The sequence below is a fragment of the Leishmania major genome, chromosome 31 (genome assembly GCF_000002725.2).
Source record: "Leishmania major strain Friedlin complete genome, chromosome 31".
NCBI lineage: Eukaryota > Euglenozoa > Kinetoplastea > Trypanosomatida > Trypanosomatidae > Leishmania > Leishmania major.
In genome coordinates, this window is record NC_007272.2 from 1,421,969 (window position 1) to 1,446,334 (window position 24,366).

At 59.3% G+C, this 24,366-nt stretch overlaps 6 protein-coding genes, 1 non-coding gene and 1 pseudogene across 7 annotated transcripts, besides 1 other annotated feature; all 8 read right to left on the minus strand.

Annotated features, from left to right (window-relative positions):
* Nucleotides 1–77: 77 nt before the first annotated feature.
* LMJF_31_3030 (hypothetical protein) lies at nt 78–5,429 on the minus strand (the record flags this gene model as incomplete). The annotated part of the gene is made up of 1 exon (XM_001685241.1): nt 78–5,429. One exon carries the CDS (start codon nt 5,427–5,429, stop codon nt 78–80), a length of 5,352 nt encoding a protein of 1,783 aa, XP_001685293.1.
* An 850-nt stretch (nt 5,430–6,279) lies between these two features.
* On the minus strand, nt 6,280–7,725 carry LMJF_31_3035 (annotated as a pseudogene).
* Nucleotides 6,280–7,725: a sequence feature.
* Nucleotides 7,726–8,529: 804 nt separating this feature from the next.
* LMJF_31_3040 (conserved hypothetical protein) lies at nt 8,530–9,276 on the minus strand (the record flags this gene model as incomplete). The annotated part of the gene is made up of 1 exon (XM_001685243.1): nt 8,530–9,276. The coding sequence occupies one exon, from the start codon at nt 9,274–9,276 to the stop codon at nt 8,530–8,532; it is 747 nt and encodes a 248-aa protein (XP_001685295.1).
* Nucleotides 9,277–9,907: 631 nt separating this feature from the next.
* LMJF_31_3050 (hypothetical protein) lies at nt 9,908–10,432 on the minus strand (the record flags this gene model as incomplete). The annotated part of the gene is made up of 1 exon (XM_001685244.1): nt 9,908–10,432. One exon carries the CDS (start codon nt 10,430–10,432, stop codon nt 9,908–9,910), a length of 525 nt encoding a protein of 174 aa, XP_001685296.1.
* A 3,376-nt stretch (nt 10,433–13,808) lies between these two features.
* On the minus strand, nt 13,809–15,107 carry LMJF_31_3060 (iron/zinc transporter protein-like protein; the record flags this gene model as incomplete). The annotated part of the gene is made up of 1 exon (XM_001685245.1): nt 13,809–15,107. One exon carries the CDS (start codon nt 15,105–15,107, stop codon nt 13,809–13,811), a length of 1,299 nt encoding a protein of 432 aa, XP_001685297.1.
* A 2,830-nt stretch (nt 15,108–17,937) lies between these two features.
* Nucleotides 17,938–19,236, minus strand: LMJF_31_3070 (iron/zinc transporter protein-like protein; the record flags this gene model as incomplete). The annotated part of the gene is made up of 1 exon (XM_001685246.1): nt 17,938–19,236. One exon carries the CDS (start codon nt 19,234–19,236, stop codon nt 17,938–17,940), a length of 1,299 nt encoding a protein of 432 aa, XP_001685298.1.
* Nucleotides 19,237–20,781: 1,545 nt separating this feature from the next.
* LMJF_31_ncRNA7 lies at nt 20,782–21,378 on the minus strand. The gene has a single exon (XR_002460990.1). It is a non-coding gene (non-coding RNA).
* A 1,629-nt stretch (nt 21,379–23,007) lies between these two features.
* LMJF_31_3080 (conserved hypothetical protein) lies at nt 23,008–24,093 on the minus strand (the record flags this gene model as incomplete). Its single annotated transcript, XM_001685247.1, has 1 exon — nt 23,008–24,093. The coding sequence occupies one exon, from the start codon at nt 24,091–24,093 to the stop codon at nt 23,008–23,010; it is 1,086 nt and encodes a 361-aa protein (XP_001685299.1).
* Nucleotides 24,094–24,366: the final 273 nt, after the last annotated feature.

A 24,366-nucleotide genomic window follows, 5' to 3' on the forward strand; every position in this document is an offset into this window, starting at 1 on the left:
AGAGAGCGTACGCCGTCATCTAGATACGCACCCGCACACCGATGCAGAGGTTAGCGCGCTGCTGCCGGGCTGGTGATTCACATGTCTTGATTCAAGTACCTCACTCGCGTGAGGGGCACTGACGGGGCAGAGCGCGTCCCCTTGCGGAGCACCCCCAGGTCGCTCTCGGCCGCTCCCGCTTCCCCATGGTCTGGTGAAGCGCTAGCGCGCTCCCGATCGACCCATGTGCCGGCGCTCCATGTGATGCGCTCGGATATCTGCGAGCAAGTCGTGTTGAATTCACTGCCGGGAACAGGAGAGCTTGGCCGAAACGGCGTCGTGATCACCGCGGTGTCGGTAGAGGTCGGCTCGGTGAGCTGCACCAGTGCAGCATGCTCCATTGAATCGCATGACGTGCTGCGCGAGAAAGTACTTCGGTTAGCATCAGCCGCGTTGCCTGTCAATAACACATCGCAGTCACCGTTGGCCCTCATCTCGAAATCCACCTTCACGCCAAAACCCTGCTTCGGTGCATCGAGCCCCCCAAGCGAGCTGGGCATAAAGTGACTCGTCGCCGTCGGGGTCGTGGGGGAGCTGCCGGACTGTGAAGGAGACGAAAAGGGGTTGCGAGCCAGAAAGTGGGTGCTGCTCGATGTCGACGTAGAAAGCGGGCGCGCAGGGGAGTCGTGAGAATACGGAACAGACACTGCTGCCAGCTCCAAAGTTACGTCCTCACTGGGTGGGGCAGAGCTGTCGAGAGCGACGCTGTCCTGCGCGGCCGCCTGCCTGCCTCCCTCCCGCCTGCTCTGTTCCCTCACGGAAGAGACGCCGTTAACGGGGGCTCCGAAAGGTACTGCGGGAATCCTCTCCGCTCGATCGCTTGTGTGCTCCCGTACGTGCACGTCCGCTTGGAACTCGGTCGAGGCAGCACACAGACACCGCGTCGACGTGTCGGACCGGGAAAACACCTGAGCAAGCGGCGCGTCGCTCTTGCGCTCTTCGGCCGCAGAGGCACCTGGCAGCTGCACTCCTTCGTACGGCGGTGTCGCCAGCCTCCTCTGCTGCGGGAGGCGACAGTGCAGCGGGGTTGGCGCGTGGCTGTGCGGCACACCCTCTCCCAGCTCTTCGCCTCCGCCGTTGCTGAACGATGCGGCTTGCCGCGCATACACCGATCGTTCCCGGGGCGACTGCTCCGCCTCTGTGAAGTACAGAGAAAAGGAGCCGTGTTCGGTGGCCAGAGTGGAGGCCGTGGCAAGGGCGAGCTCAACTGTGCGCGGCCATGTCGATAACGAGAGAGGAGTGCTCATGCCCGCGACCGCCATGCGCTCTGCGCGATTTGCATCGTCGACCTCTGCCGAGGAGGAGCGAGATCGATGCAAAGTCGCGTCTTCAGGCTGTACCGCCGCCGCGCTGGGTGGGATGTCGCTCACCTTCTCCGGCTGCGCACTCTTCCGCACGGAAGATGTGGCTGATCGAATCTTAGCAATGCACGGCACCGCTGCAGCCTCCGCCCTGTCACGCAGCACCACATCGTTCTGTCGGCCCTCTGCCTTCGCCACAGCCGCCCCGGCATGTACGTCAGCCAGTGAGTGATGCAGGGAGGCGAGAACGGTAGTTTGTGAACCTGCGGTGCCATCTGAGGTGGAGGCATCGGTCTCCTGCACTGAACGGATCGACTCCGCGCGGCTTTGAGGAGACACACTGTCAACGCTCAAAGCCAGGCTTCCCATCGCCTTCTCAGCTGGCCTGTCTTCTCTGCCGATGGCGACGCAGCTTGAACAAGAAAGCACGGCGCGTGAGAAAGGTGCGTCTTTCACCGGCAGCGATTCCGCCAACGCATTCGTTATCGCTGCCGGTTGTTCTGCGCCCATCACAGACAACGATGATTTTTCACGCGCAGCCGCCACCGTCACCGTTGCGAGGGATCGAGTGGCGTCACGCGGATGCACACCCTCCCTCTGCACAGAAGGAGAGTCCACATCCCCTTTCGCATCGGCACCGAGCACGGCGACGGCGGCTAAAGGCACAGCGGCACTAGGTGCATCATCTGTGGTCTTTCCATGGGCGAGTGCCATCGCCTTGTCAACCACCACCTCAGGTCCGGCATCGTTTCTCGTGCCGTTCTCCGCAGATGCTGCCACCGCGGCACTTGGTGCCCCTGCTGCCGACGGCGGTGCAGAAGTGCGGCGGCCGCTTTCCTGCATGCTAGGCTGGCGCGGCGAGTCTAGCGCCTCCTGCACCACCGGCCCCTCCATTCGCGGCTGATACCGTGACATTGAGTCCACGTCAGCTGCTGTGAATTGCTGCATTCGGCTGTCTGCGATGTGGCCGGTGAGAAGGCTTCTGGGCTGCTCCGAGGCGGTACACAGCTTGCTGAGGCCAGCCTCAACGACTGCCCGCTGACGCGCCTCCTTTGCGGCTACCACGTGTGTGCAGTTTGTGGGCGGCACTGGAAAACCCCACGCAGGAAGCACGCGGCCGCCGCCACCGGCGACCACCGTGTATGCGTCGGTCGTCACACTCCTGCTGACATCGCTTTCGCCACTTGCCGTGGAGGGGACGAACCCGTACAGTGCAGAGCTGATGCCCTCCGAAGCGTTCAACAACCACGAAGGCGATGGAGGAGCGGCGCCGTCGTGCCCACGCAGCACCTGCTTGTCATCGCCAGCTCTGCTGGCGTCGTCCTCGCGAGATGAGGCGTGTACGTTCGATTTGAGGCTCCAGTCATGCTCGGCGCGGCGGTGGAGGCGCGACTCGACAGCTGCAGACGAGGGCTTTGCGATACGGTAGAAAGCTAGCAGCTCCTTCTGTAATGTGGCCGCTTCCAGAGGTTCATCTGCGGCATCACTCACCACCGCAGGCACGTGCACGTGCACCTCCGTATGGTAGGAGGCGATCGACGCAAACGACGATTGCGTCGAGGAGGCGGAGCCCTCGTGCCGCACCTCCGCCGCGTCGCTCGGCGCCTTCTCCAAATCGCCCTCTCCCACCTGGCTCCGCGCGCGCTGCGGAAGCGTAGTTGCGGCAGCCTGCGCACTCCGGTCGGTCGACTCGCTCTGAATCCGCAGTTGCACCTCAAAGTCGCCAGACCTGCTAGAGATAGAGCTACCTGCATGATAGGAGTCTTGGGAAAGCGATCTCAGACTCACGTCACCCGAACGTTCAGTAGAGGGTGTCTGAGGTGCGTGAGCCGGGGCCAGGTACGCATCCACTGGCGGCGGGCAAGCTCCCTGCCGCCCAAGGCATCTTGCACTCGAGCCTGCTGAGGGCTCTTCACGTGTGCCCTGAAGCGTTTGCTCGAGAGGTCGTCGCGGTGCTGGAGACGCGTCCGCTCCGACGGCGTGCGGTGTCCTCTCGACCTCACTCTCGGCACAAGAAGTCGTCGTCTCTTGTTCATGAAGAACGGCGGCGGTGGCAGCGGACATCCGCGCCTCGTCACCCGTGACGGATGCGCTCGCCTGCGTTGGCGAAGGCACGCGGGAGAAATCTGGCGACGTAAACGAAGACAACTCCGCACCTCGCACGGCAGAGGGCGGCACAGCAGCCACAGGTGCCAAGCATGCCAAGAGACTCGCTGAATGCTCGCAGTCGCTTCGACCAGTGCTTTGAAACTCCAGTGAGCTGTCATCTGCGTCGTCACCATTTTCGCGCATCCGACTTCCCTGAGCAGCGACCTGCTGCCAGTCGTGCCGAGCCTCCGGCGGGTGTGCGCCTGTCGTGTCGTCTTGAGGGGCAGACAACACCGTGAACATGATGGACGACACGGAGGAAGACGAGGCGTCGTCACTGTCTCGCCGATGCGATGACTTTGACGAGGTCGCACGCTGCGCCAGTGGAGCATCCTCACGTGATGCCATCGTTGTTTCTGTGTCCCGGACTGCCAGTGGGGTATGGATGCCACGCTGCCCACACTCTCGATGCACAGCCGCTGGCGGTGAAGCTAACGCAGCTGTCGACGGGGTGGGGTGGGCAGGGCCGCGCACGTCGCGGATAGCCACAGGTGAAAGGCTGTCAGCATCGCGCTGGGCCGCGTATAAGCAGCGGCGGCGACGATGGTGGCGAGATGGCACGCGCTCGCCTCCGTTGCGTGAGGCAGGCTTAGGTAGCAGCCCCATCGCATCAGTGGGCTTCGCAGCACTCAACTCTCGGCGGGGAACCTTGAGTGCCTCCTTTCGTGCTTCGCAAGGGCGGTACTTCGAGCTCGGCAGCGGCGCGGGGGCATCCGGCACGAGACCTCTGCATGGCGCGTGTGTCCCTTCGGCGACGTGCTGCTGCTTGTTCAGGGTATTCTCTCTGCCATCGAAGGAGGTCGAGGCGGCGGACCGCCACTCCTCTCTTGAAGCAGAATGCGTGGAAGCACTCCTCGTCGCCACCCTTATCCGGTCGCCCGCGCCGTTGATAGCGCCACCGGGTGATCCGGTGCGGGAGGTGTGGTGGCAGCGGGGTCCATGATGCGATGGGTGCATACCGTTGAAACGCATCGCAGCACCCGCATCGCGCGCACCGCCGCTGCGCTGCACTGCGACGAACCGTGAGGACGAGTTCGAATGAGCGCCGGTCCTCAGTCGCATCAATGCCCGGCGGGAGCTTGCCTCGGCGACTACATGCGTCAAGGCCTCCTCCGCTGCCTTCTCCAACCCACACCTCTCCAACTTCTCCATCAGCTGAACCGCGGACTGTTGCCGGAGTTGCGCGGCTTTGGTGAATCGCGGCGTTGGCGAATAAGCCGCGCTGCTGTTTTCTGGGCGCGTTGGCGTGAGGACGTCGTTGCGCAACGGGGAAGCCGAAGAAGTGCAGTGCTGTCCATACGGGCTGTTCAGCGCGGCCCCTGACAGTCGCCACCCTCTCGGGCGAAAGAAGATGTTCTGCGCCGCCTCGTCGCGCTCCTCGATGTACTGGAGAAGGTAGTCTTCGCGCAGTTGAGTGGCACGAGTAGGTCGAAGTATGGAGGTGCTAAGATCGGCACGCGTCGCATCCACGGTAACCTCCTGCGACGGTGCCGCCACTGAAGACTCCTCCATGCAGGCTGTACCGGAGCGGCGCTGCCATGCGGCCACCTCCTGCGTCAGCGCGTGACCACGTCTCCGCCGCGCCGCGTGTGCGGCTGCCATCGACGACGAGCGTCTCTGTCGTGGCGCGGATGCTGCCGCAGGGGACGAGTCGCCCGATCTGCGGGTGGGTCTGCTCTCCCTGCTGCGAGACCGGTTGTCGTGACTGCGCACCGGCGTGGCGTTCGATGACGACAGTGAGAAATGCAGTGGACGGTGCAGGTAGGTGGTGGCAGGCAGCACGGCGTGCGATAGACCGTGTAGCGGCTCCACAGCATCGTCCTCGCCCATGCCGCCCTTGAAGACAGCGTTCGAATCGCGCACGAAGTAGAGGGGGTTGTACACGTAGTCGGCCGGGAGCCGCAGCTGCGGCATCGGAGGCTTCGCGCCATTGTACTCCATCTCGTCGCCACAGACGGAAGCAGAGAGCGAGCGAGCGAGGAAGGAGGAAGAAGCGAGAGAAGGGAAGATAAGCACAGAAAAGATGATGACAAAAGGAGGCCGGTGCGTGAGGAAGAGCCGTCACGAGACGCGCAAAGCCACCGTTGTGTGCCACAGCCTTGTATGTGCACTCGCAGTGATGGCGGAAGTTCTAGTGTGTGCGTGTGTGTGGGGGGGGGGTGTCCGACGGTGATGCCGTTGCTGTTTTCATAAGTCGAAGAAGAGAAGCGGAAGAGATGAGGCAGAGAAAGGCAGCGGCAGATCTAGCGTGACAAGGAGGCTGCTGCATCCGCCCACAGACCGACAGGAGTCTCGGCGTCCGCGTGAGCCTTCTTCTTCCTGTCAACAGTGAGGGTGGGGCCTACTGTGCTCGAGCAAGGGTCGTGAGTGAGGCCCAGGCAGACGCGTTCTGCAGCAGCACCAGGGCAGCGTGCGCACTGACAAACAAAGCAACCCATATCAGATAGAGAGAGGGGAGGGTTGCAAGGGCAGCGATATGAAGAAAGTGACCGCGGGAAGAGTGCAGCACGGGAGAACTGCTCGTGCTGCACAATGTGAGCGGGCGAGCAAGAGGCAGAGGCCACACATTCCCTCTACCATGGTGACAAGAGTGCCGTGGCGAAGAGCTGCGCTAGCCAGCACGGCATAGTGGGTCTCCCCCCCCCTCTGCCGTCCTCCCGTTGAATGCTGCGAAGGGTGGGGTGGGGTGCCATGGAGCAGAAAACGAGGAGAGAGCGACAGATAAGGCTCTACGCCATGTGTGTGTGTGTGTGTCGCACTTGCAGCAACGGCAGAAGAGAAACAGCGCTCACTGAGCGCAGAAGGTGTAGGCGCTCGCCTGCTTGATACACTGGATCCATGTGCTTGGGCCTGCTGAAGCACCACGCTCGTCGATCTGAAGTGCCCGCACACAGACACCGGTGGCGCGGAACTGTGGTACCTCACAGCATACCCGCACCGGCCTGAACTCTCGCCGCATCGCCGCCGCGATTTCCCCAGCAGTCGTGAAACGTAGGTATGCTTTATGCCCGGTGTTGAGGCAGAACTTGGGCACCAGCCAACACAGATCCCTTTCGCCGCCCTTCCACTCCTACGAGCGACTTTCTCCTTCATTCCGTGCGCCTGCCACTGTGCTCTCAATGCGGTCAACAGCAGCGGCACGGAAATTCACAAGACCGCCGCCCTCGCCTCGGCCAGCAGGCCGCCATGTAAGCGAATTATCAGCACTCCTCGTCACACCGACGGCACCTCCAGCGACTGAGCGAGGCGGAGCAGCGAGGCTGCGGCAGGACTCAGGCAGCGGTGACGCAGCACCGTGACCTCACCGAGAGAAAGGTGCAGCGATTCCTGTGGCATTCGTGCAAATAGAGAAGGAGCCGTGCCAATGTAGAAGGGACACCCTCCAGCACATGGATACCGGGTGGCTGCAAGGGCTGGCTGTCAGTGAGCTCGTCACGTAGCACAGCTTCGCTCGACAGCCCCTCCTCCACAGTCACGCTGGGCGTTCCAGCGAAGAAGCGCTTCAGGGCGAGGGCCCCCTCCACCGTGGTCACGACGGTCCCGCGCGCGTTGAACACCACGGTGACTCGCTCCAGAAAATTCACGTAGATCTCGTTCCCCTCGAATGGGTCTACCTTCAGCACCGGCACTGCAGTCTCATCGATCGACTTCGTCCTTTCGCCCGAGTCGGCCCTGCGGATGCGATCCAGCAGCGTTTCAGGCGCCGGGACGGGAACGACGTCGTTGACCATAAGCGGTCGTAGTCAGTCCGCCTCCGTCTCCACAACACCAAAGTCCACCACCCCATCCAAGAGCTCGTGGCCGAGGGGGTGAAGCTGTTGCGCACGCTCTCCTCCGAAACGATGCTGAGGTAGTCCGTCCGCAGCTGTGCCATGCGGATCAGAAACTCTGTCAGCACACTCAGCGACGTATTGGCGGGCGTGGCGCAGACGACGAAGAGGTGGCGGGGCGTGGCAAACGAGTACTGCACACCATTCGCTGTGTAAGAAGGCAGAGAGTCCCCGAGCGAGGCCGGACCGAGCTGGCTGTCCCGGACAGCTGTACCTGCGAAAGAAGGCCTTGTACGTGTTGTCGGGGACGTTCTCGCGGTAGTCCATGAACTCGAGCTTGCCACGGCGTGCCGAGAGAATGAGGAGTTAGGAAACGTGCACCATCGATCCTCTGCTTGTGCGTGCGCGTGCGCGTCTCAACGCAGGTGCACGGATCCGCTTCATCTGCTCCTGAGAACGAAAAACGAAGGAGAGAGGAGGTCGCAGAGGCGATAAGTGCAGCTGACGCGGGAGACTCAGGGAAAGAGAGAGCGAGAAAGGCCCCAGAAACCCACCGACCCTGCCAGCAAGTGGACGGGCGCAAGAAGAGAACACCGGAACAGCGCGCACGCACGCAGAAATCAGAGGAGAGCTGTCACCTGCGTCACGCTGTAGAGAAGGGGGTGTGGGCAGCGGAAGGCACAGATATCAGCCAGGCCACTGTCCGCGCAGGCATATCAGGAAAGGCAGATGAGGCAGTCATCAAGTCCATATGCTCATCAGTTTTGATTCCGATGCGGCACGCTCTCTCCCGATCCGTACGGCGCCGAGATCCATACCGCCCCCCCCCCACGCTTCCTCTTAGCCCTCCCCTCCAGGCGCGTATCTGCTTTGCTTTTCGCGGCACACGCCCCAGCGTGAGCAGCGGCTTGCACTTCCGTCAATCCACACGCAACGAAAACACCACAGAGCGCAGCGACAAAGAGCCTCGGCACCTCAGAGCGGCTGTACACGATCCGTGTGAGCGCGGGCGTACAAATATATATTCCCCGGCGCTGGTCCATGCCGTTTTGCACGCCGTCCTTTCACGCCCCTTCACCACCACTAACACCACCCAAATCCCAACACATCAGTCCGGGTCACGAGACGCCGCGCCATCCTTAGCACGCGGGAAAAAAGAAGAGGGAGGCGGCAAAACAGAAAGCCCGCAGCGGCGGCAACCGCAGCGCGTGCACACGCGCACAACAGTCGGCCGCCCCCGCCGGCGAACGAGCACATGGTAAGCACGCTTGCTAGTCCTTGTCCTCTTCCACCACGACTAACGCCTCGCGGCTCTCGCCGGCAGCAGTTTCAGTTGCCTCAGCAGGCACCTCCTCCTCGACCGGATCAACGCGTTTCACCACCGACACTGTTGGTGCGATCGCCGCAGCGGAGGCAGCCGTCGGGCGGATAGAGCAAGACCGCAGTGCAGTGGTCATGCGATCGATATCGCGCGTCAGCTCACTGTTCTTGTCGATGATGCCTTGCATCTGCTTGTTCGCCTTTGCCATGTCGACCTTCCACTTCTCCGTCATGTTGCGCACAATCTCCACCATTTCATCCGTCTGCTGCTTCACCGATGCCTTCGTCGCCTCGCACTTGCGGCGGATGGAGCGGCGCGTCCAGGCGATCCAGTACCACATCACGATAAAGATGACAACGCACGCGGCGGGCACGTTGTACTCCTCCTTCCACTGACTCTGAACAAGCTTCGTGGCGTGCGTCTGCATCGCATTGAAGTCGCGCTTCTTCACCGCGTCCATGACCTCGTCCGCAGGGAAGCGGTACGCGTCCGACTTTGCAGGGCTCTGTGCCGAGCTGCCGCCGTTCACCGCATCCGGCATCTTTACGGAAGCGCTAGTATCCACCCTCATCGGCTCCCCAGTGCCATTCGCAGCAGGCGCAGCAGCTGCAGCTGCATCCTTGCCACTGGTCGACTGCCACCGCGCCACCGTCATCCACGGCACTGCGCACGACGTCCTTCGCATCGAGCGCCACATCTTCGCCCGCTTCTCAATTACAGTTTAGAGAGAAAAATGAGGTTGCGTTAGTTATGTGCCGCGATGTGTTTTGGGACCTCTACGGCGTCGGCGTGCTTCCGAACGCCTGCGACTCTACGTGAATGCGGCTGCTGAGACTCTTCGGTTGTCGGGATACTTGAGTGTGGAAACAGAGGCGCGGCGTGGAGAGTACAGATGGGGGGATGGAGGGTGGCGGTGGCACAAGGATGCATTACACAACGCCAACAGATGCGCGTCCATGTAGTCGTAGAAGAGAAGGTGCGCTCGGCAACGTCGGTCAGCTGATGCCCTGGCCGGCCAGAGCACAGACAATAACATACGCACAAGACGAACGCGAAGCGCGCTGAGTTCGCGCACAAGGACGGAAGGCACGTGCCCGGCGTGGACGACAAAGAAAGTGGGGCGCGCATGCCACGGTTTTGCGTACGCACCGCGGTAGCAGCCACCGTGGGAGAGGGGAGAGCACTAAAATGCACAGCAAAGGAAAAACACTTATGAGCCCCCGCTGCACGCACTCCGAGACGCGCGCAGTTGCACACGAGTGCGCACATGCCCTGCTAGCATCGATACCGTCGGCCGAGCTTGTCCTCCTCCTGCGCCTGCTGTTTTCCTACTTGTCGTCCATGACAGCTACCGCGCGCACCGGCGAGCCGTCGCCGCCCCGAATACGCAACGGAAGCCCGTAAAATGTGAAGGACTCGCCAATGAGCTGCTCGACGTTCACCAGGCCCGTATAGGTGATGATGCCGCAACCCAGTAGCAGCCGCTCCGCCTTTTCCTCCAGCGGGCCACCAACAAATGGCGCGTTGGCGGCCACAATACGCGGCACACAGTCGGCCGGCACGGCTTCGTAGAAGAGCAGCCCCTTGTTCGGTGGAAACGATGAGTCTGCAACCTTCACTACCACCGCCGGCCCACAAAACCGCGTCAGCGGGACTTCGTCTAGGTTGCTGCCGTCCTCGTGCATGTGAGCAGGCGCGTCAACGTGCGTGCCGGTGTGGGAACCCATCTGCAGATGCCGCACCTCCCACCCGTCTTTCTCGCGTGTGCACACCTTCGTGACGTGCACCGGTGGGTCACCGTCGTACACCGGCATCCCATCATACAGTGGAAGGGAGAGGTCGACAAGGCGCATGGATGGCTCAGGCGTTGCTTGGCATTGAGCTCGTGTGAGACGAGCCGGGAAAATGGCATCGCCGAAGAAGAGTACAGGAGTGAAAGTGAGCGCTAGGGAAGAGGCGGAGAACGGATGGCAGCACCTCGCCTAACCGTTGTTGGTTGCTAGGCAGCCGGCATTCGACACACGCTCTAGATGCATTATTTCGCGCAAGCGCCTGCAGTAACGGAAAAGGTTTAATGTGAGGGGCTTTCGCTACAGATCAATCCCTTCGCCGTTGCCCGATGCACCTCTCGTTCCTTTCGTTGCCCATCCACGTGAACACCGCCATCCCTTCAACACACCCGACAGCTGTGACACTGAACGTCGTGTCACACACCGCATGCGTGTGGAGTGGGAGAGGAGTGGCAGCTTTCTGCGCCTCTCTGCAGCATCCGTGGAAGCTCTCTCGTCCACTGAGCGCACAGCTTGCTAAACGCAAACACGATCTACCACCCAGTCCGCAATACACCGCCTGTACAGCTCCTCAAGCTTTCCGATGAGAGAGTAGTAGCATCATGAACGAGTCGCTGCGTTGACTTCAAATCCGTAGTTCCCCCACCGCCTACTCTTGCTTCAACACTGTTGCCTCCTGCGCTGCGGCTCCCTCCCCAGCGGTCACGCGTTATCCCCGTCGTCGGCGAGCGGATGAAAACCGGCACGGCCTTCCGCCCCACAGCCGCCTCTTTGGCGCATGTGCGTACCCGGCCACTGAAGTTCGCGTCTCGCGAATCAGCGCACGCCTCGCGAGTCGCCTTGGCGCTGCTGAGAAGCTCCGCGTGAAGGTGGAGGGTGTGGGGGGTCGTAGGCAACGCCGCTCTTGCGCTCCAGCAGCACCACAAACTCATCCGCAGGGAGCCGGAGATCCGCGTGCTTGCGGATGCTGCCTCATCGCCACGAAATGCTCGAGACACTCCGAAACATAGCTCCGCAGAGAAGAATCGTCTGTGCTTGACAGACGCAACGCCCCAAAACACGCTGCTTTGATGCGGAGCAAGCACTGGGAGACGCGTACAGACGGCGGATCTGGATCTGAGACGACGGGTACCTGCAGCCGGCGATTATCGCCGGCTCCCAGTTCAGTGCGCCGTGAGATAAGAGCGACTGCCTCCGTTCGGTGTCTGCAAAGAACTCGCTTCGGACGGCCGCGTGACATGCGCCCATGACGTGTTGATGCACATGCCGCCCGCAGGCCGAGAGTAGTGCACGACACCACGAAGGAGGGATGGCGGCCACCGTCAATTCTGCGCGGAAGTGCGCCTTCGTGGCGTGGCGGTATCTTCAGAGGGAGCCGCCCACTGGGCTCCATGCCGAGCGCAACACCAGTGAACAAGTGCGGCGTCACACTTAGCGTCTCGTCCACAAGCGAGCTGGGGCACTTGTTGCACTCTCGCCGTGTGTACTCATTCAGCTTCCCACGCAACACACACCTTTACGGGGTTGTAGAGAATGCTCTCCGCACATCGTTGCTGGTCTCTGGCACAGGAGCCGGCAGAGGCGTCGAGCACGCGCGCCTCCCTATACGAATTCGGCTTCACACAGTCGAGACAGCTTCTCTGGTTAGTCCTGGCAAGCGTGTTCAGCTCTAAAGCGAAAACACGAGCACGGCAAACACGGCTGACAAGCAAAATAGAGAAGTGGCGGCCAGCACAGTCACCCTTGGGCAGATGCAGACTGTTCTCCGGTGTGCGGCACCACCACCACGCCACGAGGAGACGCGAGAAAGAGAGCAAAGGATTCCATTTGTAGTAATACTGCGGATGGAGAAGCGGGACGGAGGGGGGCCATGCTGAAGTGCAACAGCCGTGCTGTGCACGCGTGAGCTTGTTGTGCCACACAGTATCAGATAAACGTCTCTGGTGGGAGGGTAGTGAAGAGCAGAGCTGCCGGTCACTCACAAGCGAGTGATCCGCCCTACACACGAAACGGTGTGGGGGGCCAAACGCCAACGACACACGAGACACACCTGGGCTGCGGCGTGCAGTACTTTTTTCTGTTTTTTTTTTCTTGTTTGCTCTGCATATCTGCCATACAATCCACAGACAAGCCCTCCACATAGTAGTGGGGGTTTCGAGTAAGAAAAAGAGGGCCCAGAAAGGAACGCGAGAACGCTCGGGCACCGCGCCATTGACAGCGCCACGCCTGAGACGCTCTGAAGGCGTGCGTGCATGCGCACATACACACACACATACACACACACATACACACACACATACACATACATGCACACACACACACATACAAAGTGCGAGAGTGAAACAGAAATGCCCACGGAATGGAAAGGCCACGGTTCCTCTACAGATGTGCGAAACAGGGCAAGCAAACAAATGAGGGGCGTGCAGATGGCCCAAACACGGTGATGAGAAACCCTCAACACAACCGCAACCACAACACGAGACCACCATGAAAGAATTAGCGACAGACACCGCTGCGCATAGGAATGTGACTACTAAGAGGTGGGGGCCAGGAACAGATGGGCGGAAGCGCACACGAACACAGTAAAAAAATCGTTAGTGGACATCTGACCCTGTCGAAACCAAGGTGCACAAGACCCACAGACACACAGACACACCACCCCTGCAGAGGCAATTGCAGAAATAATAATGCGTTATGTCTGCAGGCGCCTAACAGAGAGCCCACATATGCACGCAGCCGGACACAAACTACGACGCGCAAAAGAGCGACGCTCAATACGAGACAAGGAGTCCTCCTCCCACCCATGACACGCAGGACAATATCTTTCAGTTCCCGGAAAAATAACGAGCAAAAAACAGCCAAGAACGCGGAGAGCACAAGTTGAAGGCATGCACAGCTCAATGCAGCGCGCAGAGGAGGAGGATTATATGGAGCAAGCTAATCGCAATGAAGCAAGAACACAGGCGTGCCGTCTCGCACGCGGCAGTATAAGGTGCGCTCGAAGGCCCGCACACAAGTCACTTAAACCCATGCAGACGCACACAAGAACATCGAGGGTTATACGCGGAGGCACGAGAGAGAAAAAAAAGGCCAGGCTCCCATCTGTCTTGTCAAGCGCTGCGCTTCCAGCCATCAAGCTGAAGCGCCTCAGAAGGGCTACTCACCTCCACAGCCCACATCCACACACCATCCATTCAGTCTTTCTCCATGCTACTGGGTAGAAAAAGGAGAGGGCAGACTCTCACGCACCAAGTCAATGCGCTCTCCGATGTGTTTAGCCATACTTCAGTCCGCCCTCACTCCCCCACCAACACAGAGGGCAGAAGCAAAGGGCTGCTCTCGTTGTCGAGTGTCACGCACGCACCAAAGAGCACACGTCGCAGAGGCTGAAGAAAACAGCAGGCACGCAGTGATACTCTGATCCGACAGGCAGCGGCGCCTACAGCCAGTTGCCCACAAGCGCCATCAGCCCCATGCCCACCCACAGCGACACAAACAGGATGATCTTCTTCGCCATGCGGTGCCTCTGCCCATCGCAGCAGTAGTGCTTCACATCCGCCACAAAGTCACCAAGCAGCAGCGTGAAGGCGAGGTACAGCAGAATGCCGCCGCACAGCGTGTCCAGTACAGCAACGACAGTGGCGAAGACGCTGCCGGACATTGCAGACGGCGACACGGACACGGCAATCGCGGATGCTGCCATGCCAGCTGGCGCGCTGAGGGAGAACACAAGGGCAAGGACAACATCAAGGGTGACCGAAAACTTGGCGTCCACGAGACGCGACCCAACCGCCATGCCCTCGAACAGCTGGTGGAACACAAGCGCCACAAGCAGCGGCTTCAGCTCACTGTCTTTCTTGAGCCCGACATCCAGGCCAACAAACACGCTGTGCAGTGTCACACCGAACTCCAAGCACACGGCGGAGATCACGTAGCGGAGATAGCCCATGTCCCGTAGTGGCGCCACTGACAGATGCTGGTGCCCGTGAGCAGAGGGCTCATCGCAGTGATGGTAGTGCTCCGGGTGCTTCGGCGACACCGCCACCAGCGGCACCTTACAGTCATCCAACGCAGCGGCGGGCACCGTCGTCTGTACATCGCTCTTCGAACTCGTGCTCTTACGTTCATCGATCAGAGGCCCATCCGCCTGTGCTGGGCCCGTGGTGACGCCGACGTCCACATCAGGAGACAACCCGCAGCACTCGTCGTTGCACTTGCTTTCCGCCTTGACCGCCTCTGTCTCTCTCTTCAGCTTGGCCTTCATCCAGCGCTCAGCGATGTCCGCCAGCTGCATGTCTAGCGCCTGCATCAGCAGCACAGCAATCAGGGCAAGCAAGAAGTACAGCGGCCTGTAACTCTTCAGCACGGCGGGGATGCAATCCTCCGAGAAAGCCTCGGCGCCCTCGAAGATCAGGTGAATCGTCGACACAGACAGCAGCACGCCCGTTGCAGCGGACTTCGCCACGGAGAACACATACGGGTACCTCATGAGAGAAGGGATGCACTTGCCGAGAATCGGAATCGCAGTGCCGAGGAGCGACACGAAGAGAATCAGGAACAGCGCGCCGACATGCAGGCCAAGTGAGTAGGCCCCGGCGAAGCCCTTGCACAGCGAGTCCCCGGCCTCTCCGGCGCTGGCAGCACTCGAGCCGTCGGCGTTGAGCGGCGCAGACACATGATACCCGAGCTCCATCAGATACCTTGTGCTCGCCTCCACGCTCAGTTTCGCCGTCTCCATGGTTACTGAAACGATAGCTGCGGAGGCGTGGTCCTGGAAAAAGTGTAAGCGCGCTGGAGAGGGAGGTGCGATGAGCTAACTGGACGGGTTCGGCGGCGAAATGATTGCATGTGTACACTACAGCGTTGAGGCGCCGGCGACGGGAAGGTAGGGTGATGATCGAGAAAGAGAGAGCAGAAAGCACCTAAGAGGCCGGAGACTCAGGTGATCCCAAAGCTATTAAACGTCATCAAAGGCACACACGACAAGCGTGTAACGACCTGTGCGTGGCGACGGGTCGCTTCCGTGCCATAGCCGGCTAGCGAATCGGAGGATGATGGCTCTTTATTGCTCTCCGTTCGCTCTCGCACGCCGCAGAGCGTTACGACGGTGTCGCAAGGTCGGCAAATCGACATATAGAAGAGCGAAATTTGTCAGCTTAACGTAATATGTCATGAGTGAAGCAGTCACAGCAGTGACCTCAGGACTACTCAGCAGCCTCCACGGGATGCACTGTCGGCTGCCACATCTCAAATGCCCGTCAGCACACACACATACACATACACATACACGCACACCTGCAGAGTCGCACGGCAGCAGCACCAGTCGCAGAGAGCGCATCAGAGGTTGAGCAACGAGTAACGGTCTTGTCTTGCATTTGGGCGCGTGCCCTCAGCGTCAGCGATCCATTAGTGTCTCATCATGCCGGCTCAAGCAAACACAGATATACACATACACACGCACGCACACCTACAGAGTCGCACTTCTGCGGCGCCGCAGCGCACCGATCCTTCACAGACGCCGGACTCTTGGATAGGCATGAGAGGAGTCGACAACAACAATTCATCAGGGAGAGAGAGAGAGAGACAGAGGTGGAAAGGAGGTGTGAAAGTAGCGAGAGCAACGCGGAGGCGCTGTAATGTGCCATACTCACCAAGAAAGGCGCTTCATGTGCCAGGGCTCAGGAAGATGCACAGTCACCGGGCGGCTGCGCACAGTGAAGCAATTCTGATAGAGATGCACGTCTGCGTGCGCGCAGCAGCGCCACATGAAGTAGCACACTCGGCTTTACCGGCTTCAAACCATGGCGAAGTCCACCAAAAGAATCGAGTAGGCTGATCAAACCCTCGCAAGGTTTTGCGTCTCTTTTTCGTTGTGTGTTTGACGCTGCCTCAAGTGTCTGCATTCAAAGTCGGCCGAGCGTGCGTGCTGCACAATCAGGTTCACCTTCGAGGCTGGCTGGGGAGGGGGGGGGTGGAGAAGATAATCACGAAGATGCACACAACCAGAAGTAGGCAGGGAAGCATGGGCAGCTGTAGAGGAGTTCACACACACACACACACACACACGATACAAGTGTCCGTTACGGAGACCCTCGTTTCACAGAATGCACACACTTCCTTGTTGCGGCATTTTCTCTCGTATTCATCGTCCTCGCGTCCCCGCAGTGGATGGCGGTGAGCACCTGTGGCACGCGGGCGTGGACGGGATGAAGAGGAAAAGACATACAAGTTGTTCATATTTGTAGAAAAGTTGTTAGACTAAATCGAGTGACAAGAGACAGATAGGGGGAGGGTGACACACAATACGCGGGCGATACAGAAGGAAACAAGAAAACGACGAAACAGGCTAAGAAAGGGAGAGAGGGGAAGGGTAGAGGAGAACACACACACACGACACGGACGAATCGGACAGAGACACTGTCCTTCTCTCTTCCTCACATGCGCGCATATACAGACACACACACACACACACACGCACACACGCTCAAAAGCACACGGTCTGGAGTCATGTTTCTCATTTCGCTACATCACCCGATGAAGAAAAAAGGAAAAGCAAAAGAAGAAACAACGAAACGGAGGCGAAGATTTGTTGTTGTGCCTTCGCGCACAGGCTCCCTGCGCGTCCGCGTACATGGGTGCAAGACACGCCGTGTGTGTGTGCGGGTGCATGTCACTCACACACTCACGGAAAATACATATACACACACCCGCACGCAGATATGCACAACAAAAAACAATAACAGGAGAGAAAGACAATCATGACAAAATAGAAAAACGAAGGCCATGCTCAGTCTCCACACACACACACACACAGAGACAGACACGCAGAATCGTGGTCGGGAACATACAACAGCGAACATCGCAGACTGCGTAAAGCATGCTGCAGGGCGCTCGGCCTTCTCATGCCAAGCACCTACACACCAAAAAAAGAGACCTGAAAAAAAAAACATTTAACGGAGCAGACGCGCTCTCACTGACATCGACGACACGAAACCGAATGAAAGGCGAAAACACCTCAGCCCTTCCTCCCTCACCGCCAGCCTATGACCCCACTGCCTTTCGCACCAACGACTGCGACCTCCAGCAAATGCACGACGGGCGCATACTTGCCACACAGCAGACTGACAGGTGTGCGTCTGTGCCGGGGCCAAGTACAAGAGAGGAGCGGGATCAAGAGCAGATCAAGGACCTGCAACGGGGGGCGGGGCGGGAGGAAGGAGACATCGAAGACACACTTACAGAAAAACAGGAAGAGTCAGTAAACTGGACTGCGCATCTAAAACTGATGTTCTCTAGCTGCTGTCCCCTGCAGGAGGTTGGGCCACAGAAGCTATGTGCGAGTGAGCCGTCTCCGCTTTCGGGCCTCTCGGTAACGCTAGGGACCATTTCGTCAAGCAACATCACGTGACACACGAGCCGTGAGAAACACGTGCCAACCAACACAGAGGGCAGAAGCAAAGGGCTGCTCTCGTTGTCGAGTGTCACGCACGCACCAAAGAGCACACGTCGCAGAGGCTGAAGAAAACAGCAGGCACGCAGTGATACTCTGATCCGACGGGCAGCGGCGCCTACAGCCAGTTGCCCACAAGCGCCATCAGCCCCATGCCCACCCACAGCGACACAAACAGGATGATCTTCTTCGCCATGCGGTGCCTCTGCCCATCGCAGCAGTAGTGCTTCACATCCGCCACAAAGTCACCAAGCAGCAGCGTGAAGGCGAGGTACAGCAGGATGCCGCCGCACAGCGTGTCCAGTACAGCAACGACAGTGGCGAAGACGCTGCCGGACATTGCAGACGGCGACACGGACACGGCAATCGCGGATGCTGCCATGCCAGCTGGCGCGCTGAGGGAGAACACAAGGGCAAGGACAACATCAAGGGTGGCCGAAAACTTGGCGTCCACGAGACGCGACCCAACCGCCATGCCCTCGAACAGCTGGTGGAACACAAGCGCCACAAGCAGCGGCTTCAGCTCACTGTCGGTCTTGAGTCCGACATCCAGGCCAACAAACACGCTGTGCAGTGTCACACCGAACTCCAAGCACACGGCGGAGATCACGTAGCGGAGATAGCCCATGTCCCGTAGTGGCGCCACTGACAGATGTTGGTGCCCGTGAGCAGAGGGCTCATCGCAGTGATGGTAGTGCTCGGGGTGCTCCGGCGACACCGCCACCAGCGGCACCTTACAGTCATCCAACGCAGCGGCGGGCACCGTCGTCTGTACATCGCTCTTCGAACTCGTGCTCTTACGTTCATCGATCAGAGGCCCATCCGCCTGTGCTGGGCCCGTGGTGACGCCGACGTCCACATCAGGAGACAACCCGCAGCACTCGTCGTTGCACTTGCTTTCCGCCTTGACCGCCTCTGTCTCTCTCTTCAGCTTGGCCTTCATCCAGCGCTCAGCGATGTCCGCCAGCTGCATGTCTAGCGCCTGCATCAGCAGCACAGCAATCAGGGCAAGCAAGAAGTACAGCGGCCTGTAACTCTTCAGCACGGCGGGGATGCAATCCTCCGAGAAAGCCTCGGCGCCCTCGAAGATCAGGTGAATCGTCGACACAGACAGCAGCACGCCCGTTGCAGCGGACTTCGCCACGGAGAACACATACGGGTACCTCATGAGAGAAGGGATGCACTTGCCGAGAATCGGAATCGCAGTGCCGAGGAGCGACACGAAGAGAATCAGGAACAGCGCGCCGACATGCAGGCCAAGTGAGTAGGCCCCGGCGAAGCCCTTGCACAGCGAGTCCCCGGCCTCTCCGGCGCTGGCAGCACTCGAGCCGTCGGCGTTGAGCGGCGCAGACACATGATACCCGAGCTCCATCAGATACCTTGTGCTCGCCTCCACGCTCAGTTTCGCCGTCTCCATGATTTGTTGGGAAAGGAGGGCGGTGGGCGGCGAGGTGGTGCTTCTGATGAGAGGAGCAAGAGGGAGATAGAGGAGGAAAGACTGCGTGCGGAAGAGAAGGAAACCTGGTGATGAATACAGGGAAGCGGGGGCAGGGAGTGAGTAAATGATGAGGTAGACGGACAAGAACGAGGGAGAGCGTATGTGTGTGCTGTGTAGATGCAAAGGAGCGGCAGGCTAGGTGGAGGAGCAGGGAAAAAAAACGAGTAAGCGAGCAGTGGTGGCGGTGGCATGGAAACGACACTGGCGGAACAGCAACAAAACGTTGGCGCCAAGGTCGTTCCCTCCGCGAGCATTGGATGGTCATGTTTGTATACCGGTGTATATCAGCAGGCGGCCGCGCAAAACGACGTGTCACGCGAGTGGGCTCAGCAGTGTCGTCAACAAGACGCCCTCTTCTCAGCCGAGCTCAGCCCGTGCACACCGGTGGGCACAAGTGGTAGCGCAAGAGGACAGGGGGAGGAGAGCTAGCGGCAACCGTTCACCCAGGTGTAACCGCCAAAGTGTCCGCGTGAGTTCGACGGCCAAGATGAGGTGTACGGCTCCAACACCAGCGCTGTCGACGCAAGCTTGATGGTGGTATCCGGTGCAGAAGGCGTGCAATAAAGACGACCAACTTGACTTATGCATACAGAAAGAAGCACGGGTTGGCGTTGTCACCGTCATTCAGTCAAGGATGACCACCTTGAGGTGCCCGTACGTCCGTGACAACGACAGCAGAAACCATCATGTAAATGCTAACTTGGTAGAGAAAGAGGATGGACAGATGCCACGCACACGCACTCATACACACGCTAGCACACACACACACACACACACACACATACGTCAGCAGACGTCCACCGAAGCACTACGCCTACATATCTACCGACGCACAAAGTTGACAAATCGGGAAAAGAAGAGGCACACAACAGTTGCCGAGGTGGTTGGGTACGCAGGAAGAACAAGAGGAAAACAGTGATCCGTGTGACCAACAAGACACGCACACGCGCGCGTAACGGAGGATGCGCAAGCTGCGATCCCGCGCAGACACCAGAGGAGGAGGAGAGGAGACGAGGCAAAGAGAGAGACACTTAACCTCACAAGCATGCACACGCTTGGACACGTCACTGTGACTATCGGCAACAACGCCGACCCTCAAAATGTCCCATGTGCCCAACGACAGCGCTGCACTCACAAAAAAAAGGCGTGTAAGGGAGCAGTAAGTCTTTAAACACTGGCGAATGCGTCAAGCAAGCGATGCGCCGCTCAGAAACTCATACAAGATTCATTGACGCGTTACTTACCCCACTAACGCACATGCAACGCAGTCCTAGGCGAACAAGCGGATGAAACCGTCAGCTCATGGTTCGCATACACTGGCTCACCACGCACCGCAAACAATCGTTTTCCGCTTCTGTACGGATCGCGGCTGGCACAGAAGAAAAAAGACGGTCGTCCCCTCCGATACGCCAACAAACGACGACATCACTGACCGAGAGAGACGCAAGTCACGCCAGGAATTGAACGAGGCTTTGCACGTGCACTCTTTCGCCGCACACGACGGCCGCCACGATACGCGTGCGCCCCATACACACGCTCGCACGCGGACCAACTCGCAACCCACAAATGGCAACGATCAGCGGCGCCTACAGCCAGTTGCCCACAAGCGCCATCAGCCCCATGCCCACCCACAGCGACACAAACAGGATGATCTTCTTCGCCATGCGGTGCCTCTGCCCATCGCAGCAGTAGTGCTTCACATCCGCCACAAAGTCACCAAGCAGCAGCGTGAAGGCGAGGTACAGCAGAATGCCGCCGTACCATAGCAGTCGTCCACAACGGCCACGTCCATGCGGCGCACATCGGCCCGCTGACTTGCCTTTAGTCACCGCTCAGCCATCGCGGCCAGCTGCGGATGGGTCACGCGCATCATCAGCACAACAACGAGCGCAAGCAGGAGGTTGTGTGGGTCGCATCTATAAAGGAGGTCGTACAAGCACTCCTACTTGAACGCCTCCGCGCCATCGTCGAGCAGGTGAGTCGTCGACACGGATGGCAGCGCATCGGCCGTGGCTATTTTGCCAACCGTGAAGGCGATCGAGTTGTCGAGTAACGCAGCTATGCACATTGTCACGATCGGCATTCCGTCACGGGCAACGAAACGCACAGGCCCAGGACCATAGCAAACAAGAGCCACCCAACAGAGTAAGCACCATTTAGACCGCTGGACAAGAGTGTTTATCCCCCCCCCTTCCCCCCCCCTATGCTACAGCCGGCAGCACCATCGAGATCTGCGCCGACGTTGCCGAGCTCCCCCGTGTGCGTGAAAAGCTGCGCTGGCACCCGTGTAGCACTGGGCCAGCTACAAGCACACCGATGCGCCATCGGCTGCACGCGGTGGAGTGAAAGAGAAGATGAGAAATCGGAAAGAGAAACCAAGGCAAAGAAACAGACGGAACGCGCGCTGTGCGCGGCGGTGGTGTGCGAGTGGATACCCCACGCCTTTACCAACCCCTGTGCTGTCGCGAGCGGTGCCTCAAGATCTTCGAAGAAGTTCAAACGAAAAAGACAACGTCGTTCATATAAGAGAGAGAAGCGGTGACAAGTGCGTTTCCATGAGTCGGGGAGGGTGTGCTGCGAAACCGTAACACCGCCTGATCGGGGACGCGCTCATCGATGATCATCAACAATGATGGAGGTTCCCCTTGTGCAGGCGCGATATCCGCTGCCGCATGGCAAAAGCACCGCGCGCAGTTGAGGAGTAGCTGCGAGCTCTGCTGTGCGCAAACGCACGCTGGCGTACACAAACTGCACACCAAATGGTACAACCCGCTCCCCTGTCCTTTGAGGGAGCCACCGCCGTCCGTCTTGCAGATTTCGCTGCGTGGCGGTTGTGCTCCTCGTCCACCGATCCCGGTATGAGTTGCTGTACATGAAACAACCCGATTCTGGTAAGCGCTCATCCATCTCTGAGTATACAGCACCTTCTCTGCATGATTCTGCCACACCGTGAGTGCGGCATGCATACAAATGCTGAGCTTGTACCGCGTGTTCTCGCCATCCCAGAGCGCCAACCTCTTCCATCGAGACGCCAAGAAGAGTGTGCTGCGAGTCGAATACAGCAGAGGCGGCCTCGAAGGTGTCTAAGAACGCTGCCGTCACGGATATATCATCGTATGTGCTGAGAGCAGTCCTCAGCGACGGCACAGGGGCTGGAAAAGCAAAAGGATTAGCGGATCCCCTCGGCGTCAGCAGGGCAGAGGTGTTGAAGTTGCAAATCCCAAACTGGGGGCCCCTCCTCTGCGGCGTCAGTCACACGTGGAGTGGAGGGCACTACGTTTCAATGCGCGAGAGCGTCCCTCACGAAATGCGAATCCAGCAAAAAAAGGCGAGGGGATGATTGGGTGTAACAGCGCACCATGAAAGATAGGCGACACCTCACAATACGCAGCAGCGAGAAGGTGAAATGGCATAGCGCAGGCCCTTCAGAAAAAAACCCCTATCGGACTCCTCCGACAACTCCCTCGATAAAGTACTCCCCTAGGCGATGACGACCGGCGCTCGTGAGTCGATGGGTACCAAAAAGCTTCATTCCGGTGGTGCAACAAGACGCCCATGTACAGGCATACGTGTGATCCTCGTGTTTGCCTTGTCGTCGCCCGCACAGCCCGAAACCACGCGAGTCATCGCATACGTGGAACAGTACAACTCCACGCTGTTCAGTGAAGGCAATCAAAGAGACCAGCACAGCTACGTTGGCACGATGGTCACCTGAGAGCTCCGGGCGGCAATGGAGCTAAAGGCATACTGGCGCCCTGCCGGCAAGCGCTCCATCGCCACGCAGTACTCCCCATTCACAATCCAGCGAACAATGCGCTCATCGGCGTCAAAGATGACGCGTATGATCGCGCCCGCCGGGAACGGAAGCCCCGTCTCGACCACCCGTGGCTCACCAAGGTAGAAGGACAGCTTGCCGTCGTTCCAATAGAACGCACCGTTGTTGCCGTCATGCGGCGGGGTGACCGGGTCCTCTGCCGAGCCGACATTTGAGCTAATCATCCCGACTGCCACACGATCACACTGGGAAACGCTGAAGTCGATGTGATGCTGACCCGTGCTGAAGAAATCGCTCGCGACACCAAGAACGGCATCGGAGATCAGCTTTGAGTTGTGCAGGGGATTGCGAAAGTAGTACTGCGACGATGTGATGTGGAACCGGGAGTTCCACAAGCCTGACAAGCCGTAGAACGCGGCCTCCTCACGGCACGAGTCCATCCAGTCCTCTGGAATCGCGTTCTTGTATCCACGTAGGAGGTTGAGCAGCATGCCGAAGAGCCGCGCGTTTCTTTCCGGGATCGAAACGACAGCGTCAGTCATCGTCTCGTCGCTGTCATCACGAGAGCGCTTGCGGCCATGGGCACTCGCGGCTGCAGCCCCCTTGGCAGATGACGTACTACAGAAGTGCAGCCTTGCAAGGGAAAACAGCAGCGAGCCAGGGTCCTTCTCCAACAGCGCACGCGACACAGCGAAGTCCTTGCCGCCGACACAAAAGCAAACTACCGGTGGAACCTGCGATGGCAGCCTCGCCAAACCCTCGTATCTCCGCTTCAGGTGCGCACAGAGCTCTGCCAGCGAGTCCGACTCACGCCTGAACCCCACACCCGAGCTCAGCAGTGGGCGAGAGATCAGCGACGACGACACACCACGAGCTGCCGTCGTAGAAAAGGTGTTCGCAACAGCCGCCGGCGGTTCCTCGTCCGAATCCATACCGTGAATCAGCGGGCCCACAATACAAACGAGAATGATCGACTGAAGCCCCATACAGCTGCCGCCCATGCGACTCACAGGTCCCACCACCTCAGAGCACACAGGGCGGAAAGGGCTAGAGGGGCGCAAGAAACAAAAGCAAGCAGATATCAAAAGAAGGTTTGCGTTCTAAGCGCGACTTTGTCTCGCTCGCTCTACCAACTTACGAGTGAAAAACACGGCGGGTACTGCTGTCACGCCAGCACTAACGAGCTCCCCACACTATAAAAAAAAAGACGCACGCTGTGAAGGACAAGAGCAAAATGGGAGAGCGAGAAGAGTCGACAAGCGCAGAGGGAGACG